Source organism: Mandrillus leucophaeus, unplaced genomic scaffold (assembly GCF_000951045.1).
Source record: "Mandrillus leucophaeus isolate KB7577 unplaced genomic scaffold, Mleu.le_1.0 Scaffold140, whole genome shotgun sequence".
Taxonomy (NCBI): Eukaryota; Metazoa; Chordata; class Mammalia; order Primates; family Cercopithecidae; genus Mandrillus; species Mandrillus leucophaeus.
Window position 1 is genome coordinate 6314768 of NW_012101366.1, and position 10930 is coordinate 6325697.

The 10930-nt window shown below is 39.9% G+C and overlaps 1 protein-coding gene across 2 annotated transcripts in view; it reads right to left on the bottom strand.

Annotated features, from left to right (window-relative positions):
- IGF2BP3 (insulin-like growth factor 2 mRNA binding protein 3) overlaps positions 1 to 10930 on the bottom strand; it is a 170332-nt gene that overhangs the window by 43061 nt on the left and 116341 nt on the right. For both annotated transcript variants that reach the window (XM_011973937.1, XM_011973936.1), the window contains exons 4-5: positions 6329 to 6380; positions 6173 to 6236 (exon numbers count right to left, since the gene is read on the bottom strand). In XM_011973937.1, the coding sequence (XP_011829327.1) occupies positions 6173 to 6236; positions 6329 to 6380 (116 nt within the window). The remainder of the gene's footprint in view (positions 1 to 6172; positions 6237 to 6328; positions 6381 to 10930) is intronic.

A 10930-nucleotide genomic window follows, 5' to 3' on the forward strand; every position in this document is an offset into this window, starting at 1 on the left:
TTTTTTTTTTTTTTAACTAGAGACGGGGTTTCACCATATTGGTCAGGTTGGTCTCGAACTTCTGACCTCAAGTGATCCACCTGCCTCTGCCACCCAAAGTGTTTGGATTACAGGCGTGAGCCACAGCGCCTGGCCAGGATCCTGTGATTACTTGACTCTTTGCTCTTGGTGCTATTTTAAGGGTTGCTGAGAAGATGCTGAGCAATTTTGCCAGTTGGTAGAATTTAATCGTATTGATAAGAAGTTTACTGGGGTGAGGTGCAGTGGCTCATGCCTGTAATCCCAACACTTCAGGAGACCAAGGTGGGTGGATCACTTGAGGTCAGGAGCTCAAGACCAACTTGGACAATATGGTAGAACTCTGTCTCTACTTAAAGTACAAAAATTAGCCAGGCATGGTGGCGTGAGGCTGTAATTCCAGCTACTTGGGAGGCAGAGGCATAAGAATTGCTTGAATCTGGGAGGTGGAGGTTGCAGTGAGCCAAGACTGCCCCACTGCACTCCAGCCTAGGTGATGGAACCAGACTTTGTCTCCCGCCCCCCCCCCCACAAAAAAAAATTGTTCATTGGGGTAGATCACAATTTAGAGCTGAATGGGCCTCAATAGAGACAGTAAGTAGTTCAACTTGAGGAGGAGGGAGAAAGAGAAAGAAAAAAGGAGAAGAAATGAGACCCAGACAAGTTAAACGTACCCGAGAGTCCACACATACAGATCTGAATAGTGAAAAAAGAATACGGACTAGAGACCAGAATTCTAGTCCAGCTTGAACATTAAGTAACCACGTTATCCTCCAAAGGTCATTTTCCTGTTTGGCATTAGCCATCTCCCTAATAAAACTAAAAGATCAGATTCATGGTCCCTTTCAGCTCTCAAATTTCATGCCTGGCTGGATGCAGGAGCTCACACCTCTAATTCTAGCACTCTGGGAGGCCAAGGAGGGAGGATCACTTGAGCCCAGCAGTTTGAGATCAGCTTGGGCAACATAGTGAGACCCTGTCTCTTAAAAAAAAAAAAAAAAGTTAGGTGGGTGTAGTGGCACATGCCTGTAGTCCCAGCTACTTGGGAGGCTGTGGTGGGAGGACTGCTTGAGCCCAGGAGGTTGAGGCTACATTGAGCCATGATTGTGCTACTGCACTCCCAAGTCTGCCTGGGTAACAGAATGAGAATCTGTCTCAAAAGATAATAAAATAAAATAAATAAAATTCCATGTCTAAAAATCTCTTTTATTCCCAGATGTCACCCTGTATATAATACAGGGTCCTCACAAAATGAGGTTTAACCCATTATTGAAAAGTCATAAATTCAATGATCTCCTTGTACCAAGAATAAGGGGTTGACACAATTCAGCAATCATTACTGAAAGCCTGGGTAATATGATTTTAAGGACATACTTTAATGAAATAAATATGGACGAAGCCCAAATGTAGGGCTTCATGACTAAATTGGTTCTAAAAACAAAACGAAACGGTATAGGCAAATGCCCTAGATGATGCACAACAGAAGATGGGATAGGTAAACTGTGGTGAGGATCCAACACTATGCAGAGATTAGAATCAGTATAAATACACTGAATGAAAAACACACAAAACTCTGCAGAATGATCTTTGTAATTCTGAAAGTTACAATGCATGGGATAAAGTCTACAAAACTATGGCAAATTTAATAGTGGTTATCCCTGAATGGCAAAAAATCCCTTTGTCTCGCTGCTTTATTTCTTTTTTGAAAATAAGTCTTTTATTTACACAATTGTCAAAGTTTAAATGGGAATTTTCTTACCGTTAGCCACTGGCCAAGTTGCTTCAAATACTTCTAACCATAACCACATTTACCTTATACAGTCATACAAAGGAACTGCAATGATAGTTTCTTTTTTTTTGTTTTTTTTTCTCTTTTTTCTTCTTTCGAGATGGAGTTTTGCTCTTGTCGCCCAGGCTGGAGTGCAATGGCGTGATCTCAGCTCACTGCAACGTCCGCCTCCCACGTTCAAGCAATTCTCCTGCCTCAGAATGATAGTCTTAAAGTATGAATAAACATTCCTATTCCCTAACAAAAACATCAGAATAACCCCAAACAAAAGAAAGTGTAAGAACTCAATGTCTACACATTTTCTAGGGGGTTATTTCTTTGTCACACATGACAAATCCTCTCATGAGTAATGTCTGTCCTTGACTGTCTTATCTCAACATCTCTGGAAGAGGGAAGGAAAAAGGTGAGCCTCTCTTGCTCTGAGGAGCAAGAAAAGGTGCATTCACTAAACACATACTTCCATTTTTAATGAAACTAATGAATTTGAAATTTAAACTTATCAAATTTTTATTTTAATAATTCAAGACTTAAGCCTAAAATGAACACACGTATTAATATTTTCTAGAATATGTGTGCTATTAACCTTTGATTTATTTTAGCCACAAGGTGGCAGGAATTTCCATGTTAAATTCTGTCTTAAAGACAGCCAGCCATATTTGAGGACTCCTCTTAAATGACATTCATAGAGCTTTAAGTAACAGGCAGCTACAACCACGTTAAAACTAGGTCCCTGGCTCCTCAGCGTCAGTGACCAGCCATCACTGGAAATGAAGTATACCAAACAATAACAGGGGGGCAGCAGCAGCAATCAAACATGTTGGAAAAATACTTAACAGCTGCTAACTTTTGAGCTCTGACTACCTTACCTTATAGGTATTATGAAACATGTTTTGGAGGCATTATCTTAGTTTTCTCAGTAGCCTCATTAGCTAAAGACTATAGTTATTCCCATTTCAGAAATGGGGCTGAACCATGACAGATTAACTTGACCAACGTCAGCTAGAACAGTGGTGGCACACAGTCTATTCCAAGAAACTGGGCTCTGGAATTGAACTCAACCTCCAAGTTCACTTCACAAGTACATCATGGTCACATAGCCTTCCAAGCAACAGTTGTTACAAAGAGAAAACTGAGAATTATCAAAACAGCCCTTTTACCTAAAGACTGAGCTTTGGGTGGCCTGCCAAAGAAGGCATGGAGAAATGACACCAGGCTGTCATGTGTGGAGCCCATGGAGCAGGCCTATAGGGTTCACCGGAAGTCCTCAAAGTCAGTCCTGGAAGGACCAGACTTTCCCAGGCTCAAGCCACTTCAAACTGCTCCAAGCAGCCCAAACCAGTGGGTTAAGCTATAAATACATGCATATATGCAGAAATATTTGTTTCTCTTTAATCTTCACTTTGTAGCTGAGAAAACTGAAACTCAGAAGTCGAGGTTACTAAGTCCGGGCTACCTGACTTTGGAGTTTACACTTCTCTACTACAACCAATGCCTCTCAAATAAAATTAATTCTCCTCACAGAATGCAAATATATTCCATATCCCTTTTAAAAGCTTATTAGAAAACTCTAATAACAATTTTTGTAACACTGTAACACAAAACTGAGTTTTCCACTCCTTAGATCGTTAACTTTTTAAATACCTCATTGCTTTCTAATTCTCTCCATCTTTGAATTCTTGCAGAGGGAATGAGAACAATATTCCTATAAGGCCACTTGACTGGCAGGAACTAAAATTAGGCAGTCCCTCTCCAAATATTCTTATTGGCGACTTTTGGTCAGTATTTAGTATTTAATAGGTGTTAACTGACTGAATATTAGAACAAAGGATACGAAGACTACTTCCCTAATCGAAATGCCTAATTTATTTAAGTTACCTAATTACTAATTACACAATTCCTAACAGACTTTTCCTTCCTCCTTGGGATCAACGGAAGCCTACCTATCTCTTAACAACCACGCTAAAGATTTTGAGAACACCAGGGTATCTACGTTCAGTTTGCTGTCGTGGTTAGGATTCTTTTCAGCAATAATTCTGCCTTGACTGGCCAGTCTACCTTTCCTGTGCTTGCAGTCTTAATGCTCTGTTTGTCTGTTTTCAAAGAAGGAAGGCTAAATATCAATTACTTTATCCTTACCAAAATCTTATGCCTCTTCAAAGCTATATAGCTTATGTCTCCAACTTAAGTTCTCCCATTCAACTAATTAACTGTTAAATAAGCATTTTGTTTCCCCTTAGCTAATTTAAGTTTTCAAATAAGGCCACAACAACAGGCCTCTGACAATCTCCAAATATCCTTGGGTTTATCACATTATCTCGTATTTTCCAACAGGGACTTGGCTCTACCAAGTATTCAATATAAATCTTTGTACAGTAAAACATGGCCAGGTGCAGCGGCTCACGCCTGTAATCCCAGCACTTTAGGAGGCTAAGGTGGGCAGATCACTTGAGCCCAGGAGTTCAAGACCAGCCTGGGCAACATGGTGAAACCCCATGTCTACAAAAAATACAATAAAAAAATAAAAAAAATTGCCAGTCTCATAACCCAGCCTCAAAATAAATAAAAATTAAAACACTATGGAGCCTCTACTTTCTCACTGCCTTCACTTTTATCCCTCATTCTACTGAGGGTATAAAAGGTAAAATTTTCCTGGTCTTCTTACATGATACAACTGAAGAACAAAATTAGTCAAAAAAAGAAGAGAAAGAAAAATCAATTTGTTTTATGACTCATACCACAATTTCCATAATGTCTGAGACCTTATGCAAATTGCCAAAAAATTTTAAATGAACAAAGGATACAAACAGAAGAAATAACAGAATGTGTTTAAACATATTAAAAGCCTCCACTCTCACTTATGGGAAAAGTGAAAATTAACATGATATATCACTTTCACATACTAGATTGGGAAAGTGTGATAAAGTCCTGTGTTGGGGAGAATTGGAGAAATGGACACCCCCACAACACTGATGATAATTTAAATTAGCTCAAGCTCTACAACAAAATTTAAAGTGCAGTTCTACTTCTGGGAATTTATCATACAGATACATGCTTGCATACACATGACACACAAAAAGAGATTCACTACGATATTGTTCGTAACTGCAAGAGACTGGAAACAACCTAAATATCCAAACTGAGATTAATCAAAGTCATGCCATATCTGTACAATCAAGTACTATGTAACTATAAAAAATATATTTATATACACAAAACATTCAAATGCTATGGTATCATTTGTGTAAAAGCAGGAATAGATACATGTAGCATTTGTTTTCCACATGGTTATCTCCCAAGAGATGAGGTAGTTGGGGAGTAATACTAGGAGGAAGATTTGTACTATGTGCATCTTCAAATCTTTTATATTTTGAACCATGTGAGTGTTATTGATTTTACAAATAAAGTTCCATTTACCTTATACACATTTCCATCTTCTTCTCAGTCTTATCTTTCTTTTCATAGTCCCTCCCAAGTGAGTACTGCCTTTAGTAACCTAGCTGAGGTCCTACTCTTGCAGCTCATTTTACCTTTCCCCTTCAGGGCTCAGAGTCAGCCAGTGTGGTCTTTTCTTTCACCTGTCTGACACAGAGGACAGTCAGCCTGCTCCTGCCAGTATGGTATCTGGAGGTAGTTCAGGCTTCCATAGTCACCTAACACCCAGTGCTGTGCTACTGAGCACTTTGTATGCCATTCTTTCATGTTCATATTCTGAGCAGATCTGTTAAAGGCCATAAATTTGTGGGACCCCCATTTCTCTGTCTAGTGCTCAGTTTATTAGATCATTTCAAGCCTATAGAATTATCTTTTCCTAGGGGAGACTGTTTGATCTGTAAAGTACTGCCTGTTTACTGCACTGGAATATATTTTTTCCCATAAATCTAAGAGCAAATTACACTGATCCAACGTCTGCACGCTCCTAAATGACAATAGTAATCAGGTAATCAGTGAGTAAGAAGACTTAACATTTAACACTGTTGTTTAACACATGATCCAACTTACCAGCTTTAGATAAAATAGCAATAATATATGTGTCATACAAGACCGGGAGAGGGGGAGAGACTTTACGTTATTTGGCAACAATACCAAGGCCCAGAGTTTCTGCAAATAGGGTGTGATTTAGTTTCATACTAGACCACTCTATGATTGGCATTAAAGATATATTGAAAATGTAATACAACTTTAACCAATGTAGATTCTTATTAGACATTCAAACTTAAAAAGAAAGGGACGATTACAGGGTCAAACTTTGTAAAATAAAGCTTCTCTTTGCCACCCACCAGCCCTTATCAATTGAGAAATCCACAAAATATGTTACTGTACTTAACTTAGTTATTATATAAAGATTAAAAGTTTCAAGCTGCTTACTGTCTAGCTTGGTCCTTACTGGAATAGGTTACATTTACAACTGCAGTTTCCGAGTCAGTGTTCACTAGAGGAAGAGAAAAACAAAGAAAATAGAAGTTAGTTTTATTTCTACTTCCTTCCTTTTACAAATTTGAAAGCAATTCAGAAGACATGTACCTTGCTCACAGCTCTCCACCACTCCATACTGGACTAGTAAACTATCCAGCACCTATCAGGAGGGGGAGAGAAAATTAAAAATTTTGAGTTTCCCAAGTTATTATCAAGGGCAGGAATATGTCTTAAAATCACTAAGTAATTGTGATGGAAAAGAGCCAAAAAATTATCTGGGGCTTTGGACTGCCGAACTAAGGGATGGATACCACAAATACCACACTCAGACTTGTCTCTTCTGCCCTCTCCTAGATCCCTGACATTAAACTCATTTCCTAGGGCTAACCAAGAAGTAACACCGGCTCAGCAAAGTATGCAAAGTCACAGCCGCCTGGTTCCTGAGGCTGAAGAAGGAGCATATATTTCTCACACATACACAAACACATCATCATACTTTCTACTTGTATACAAAGTCACTAGATAAGGGACCAAGTTAAAAACTAAAGTTTAACGGGGGGTGGTGGCTCACACCTGTAATCCTAGCACTTTGGGAGGCCAAGATGGGAGCATTGCTTGAGGCCAGGAGTTCGAGACCAGCCTGGTCAACATAGTGAGACCCCATCTCTAAAAAATAAAATAAAAAGAGAAAAAAAACTAAAGTTTTATCTATAATATGTTCTTTTCCAAAGGACTTCCTTTACAGCTCTAATGGTTCTTACAGAACAGATTGCTCAAGGCAGACTAGCAAAATGAAGACAGCACAGTGCATACTCTACCTGGAGTCGAATTTAAAGCCCAACATAAATACATAGACAGCAAAAGTATGAAATGAAGCGAACATTTCTTAGTCTACACAGGGTTGGAAAATGTACAATCTGAAGTTATCTATGTTTTCACCATCTTTCCTGTAGCTGTATTAGAGTATGCATGTTATCCAAATGGAGAGGCTGTTAAAACAGTAACTCTACGTTTATTGTAATATCAACTGCAGATGTATGTCTCGTCAATATAAACCAAATTCAGGTGTCCTTAGCTTCTAAGAGCTATAGCAAAACAAAGTAAGCTTCTGTAAATAATAGCAAACTACTTACTCATCAATTTAACTACAAATTTTCTTATGTATGTATGTATGTATGTATGTATAAGTATGTATGAGACAGGGTCTTGCTATGTCACCCAGGCTGGAGTGCAGTGACATGATCACAGCTCACTGCAGCCTCAACCTTCTGAGTTTAAGTGATCTTCTCACCTCAGCCATCCAAGCAGCGGGCACTACAGGTGCACAGCGCCACCCTGAGCTAATTTTTAAATTTTTTTGTAGAGATGAGGTCTCACTATGTTGCCCAGGCTGGTCTCAAACTCCTGAGCTCAAGGAATCCTCCTGCCTTGGCCTCCCAAAGTGCCGCGATTACAGATGTTAGCCCTAGCCTAACTGCAAAGTTAAAAAGGCTGTTCCTTGAAAATGTTTTTCAGGCGCCAGGAAACAGTAAACCATTAGAAAACAAATTTTTATGATAATTTACTACTAAACTTAAGCAATTTCTTCTAAACGAAGTTTTATCTTAGGTGGTATATTTTAGGCTTTTGTCTACTGTTTCCAGTTTGAAACATATAACACGGTTTGTCTGGGGTGAGCTTTTGTTTTTAGTTTTGGGTCAGGGTCTCACTGTCACCTATGCTGGAGTGCAGTGGCACGACCATAGCTCACTGTATCCTCAACCACTGGGCTCAAGCAATCCTCCCACACCAGCTTTCTGAGTAGCCAGCACTACAGGTGCATGCCACCACACCTGGCTAATTTTTAAGTTTTTCGTAGAGATGGGGGGTCTCACTATGCTGCCCAGACTGGTCTCAAACTCCCAGATTCAAGAGATCGTCCCAGCTGGGCCTCCCCAAGTGCTGAGATTACAGGCGTGAACCAGCGCCTGGCCTGGTTTTTCTTTTAAATAAGGTTAATACCTATTTATGAGTGAAATGCCCTTTCATTTATTTTTATTTGGTAAATTTCCTTTGCATGAGGTAAACTGAATTTTTCATTTGGTAAATTTCTTTTGCATGAGGTATACACACAGAAGCACATTAATCTTTGTCTCTGATTACAGCTACTGTTAATCACAAAAAGACATTCAAATATTTCATGAGTGAAGTGAATACTTCAGAGGAGGAAATCCTGGTACATCTTATAGGAATGGTACTCTGTAAAAGTGCTTGTCTGTTTTATAGGTGAATTTGCCATATGATGTTGATCACAGACTCATTTTATAAAGGCCAAAAATTAAGAAACCTTTATGCTGCCATTCAAAGAGAAAATATACAACACATAATTCCTTAAATTAAAAACAAGGATGGCCGGGCACAGTGGCTCATGCCTGTAATCCCAGCACTTTGGGAAGCCGAGGTGGGTGGATCACCTGAGGTCAGGAGTTCGAGACCAGCCTGGCCAACATGGCAAAACCTCGTCTCTATTAAAAATACAAAAATAGTGGCAGGGCACGGTGGCTCACATCTGCAATCCCAGCACTTTGGGAGGCCGAGGTGGGCAGATCACGAGGTCAGGAGTTTGAGAGCAGCCTGGCCAACATGGTGAAGCCCTGTCTCTACTAAAAATACAAAAATTCGTTGGGCATGGTGGTATGCACTTGTAGTCCCAGCTACTCAGGAGGCTGAGGCAGGAGAATGACATGAACCCGGGAGGCGGAGGTTGCAGTGAGCCAAGATTGCGCCACTGCACTCCAGCCTGGGCAACAGAGTGAGACAAAAAAAAAAAAAAAAAAAAAAAAAAAAAGGCGGGGGGAGGGGGCAACCCTAATTTTCTAAACAAAAATGAAATTTTTTCAATACAAAAAATGTTTTACTTCATACTTAAGTCAGAATTCTAACAAATTCATTCCACCTTCAGTAATGAAGGCAGGAGGAAAAGTATGTCTATCATCAAAATTTAGTTTTTAAATGAAAGCCACACTAATAATAGTAGAGCTTTATAGCAACTTGGATGGAGGCAGGGGTAGCAGAGGGGTTCAGGGAGTAGGGGGTAGTTGCCAGTTTAATATGTCATTTAAAATTTAGCTTTTAGGGCCAGACACAGTGGCTCATGCCTGTAATCCAGCACTTTGGGAGGCCAAGGCAGGTGGATCACTAGAGGTAAGGAGTTTGAGACCAGCCTGGCCAACATGGTGAAACCCCATCCCCACTAAAAATACAAAAATTAGCCAGGCGTGGTGGCGCATGCCTGTATTCCCAGCTACTAAGGAGGCTGAGGCAAGAGAATTGCTTGAACCTGGGAGGTGGAGGTTGCAATGAACTGAGATTGCACCACTGCACTCCAGCCTGGGCAACAGAGCAAGACTCTGTCTCAAAATAAAATTTAGTTTTTAAATGAAAGCCACACTAATAGTACAGCTTTATAGCAACTTGGATGGAGGTAGGGGTAGAGGAGGGGTTTAGGGAGTAGGAGGTAGTTGCCAATTTGTTTAATTAAACATCCTTCTTAATTCTTCTGAAAAGCAATTTGTTCAGTAATTAAGTATATTAGTCTCCACACAGATTACCTTATGCCACCTTAACTTTTATTACTCTTAGAGATAACACTACAAAAGTTAAACACCTGTGATCTATAAACAATACCGACTAAACCTACAATAATGCCAAGGCAACAAATATTCTTCAAAAGCTACAGTGCCAAAGTGATAAATATTTATATACACACACAATTATATATACATACATTTATATTTATATATATGTATACAACCTGTATCATATAATCATATAAATGATACAGGTAAACTTTTTAACTTAAAAAATCAGGGGACAATCCTTTCATGCACTTCCTTTCCAAGTTAGGCCTGGTAGAATGGCTTCTACAAAGAAGGGTTGTGAGAAGAAGGGCTGCTCTGCCACCAACAAGTTGATGACCTGAGAACACATCATCAGCATTCACAAGGGTATCCACAGAGTGTGCTTCAAGAAGACTGCCCCTGGCCGGGCACGGTGGCTCACCCTGTAATCCCAGCACTTTGGGAGGCCGAGGCAGGTGGATCACAAAGTCAGGAGATCGAGACCATCCTGGCTAACACGGTGAAATCCCGTCTCTACTAAAAATACAAAAAAATTAACGGGGCACGGTGGCGGGCGCCTGTAGTCCCAGCTACTCAGGAGGCTGAGGCAGGAGAATGGCATGATCCTGGGACGCGGAGCTTGCAGTGAGCCGAGATCGCGCCACTGCACTCCAGCCAGGGGGACAGAGCGAGACTCCGTCTCAAAAAAAAAAAAAAAGACTGCCCCTGGGCATTCAAAGAGATCTAGAAATTTGCTAAGAAGGAGACACGTGTTTACAAACATGAGGCTCAACAAAGTTGTCTGGACCAAAGGAATAAGGAATGTCCTATACAATAATATGTGAGCAGCTGTCCAGGAAATGTAATGAAAATGAAGATTTGCCAAACGAGCTCTATATTTTGATTACCTGTGTACCTATTACCACTTTCAAAAATCTATAGTCAGTCAATGTGGATGAGAACTAGCCACTGATCATCAAATATGTTAAAGTTATAAAACCACACACACACACACACACACACACACACGAGAAGAAATATACATTAAAATTTTCACTGCATATATTCAAAACAAAATTGCTTGTATAGTTAAACATTCTATTCCTAAGAA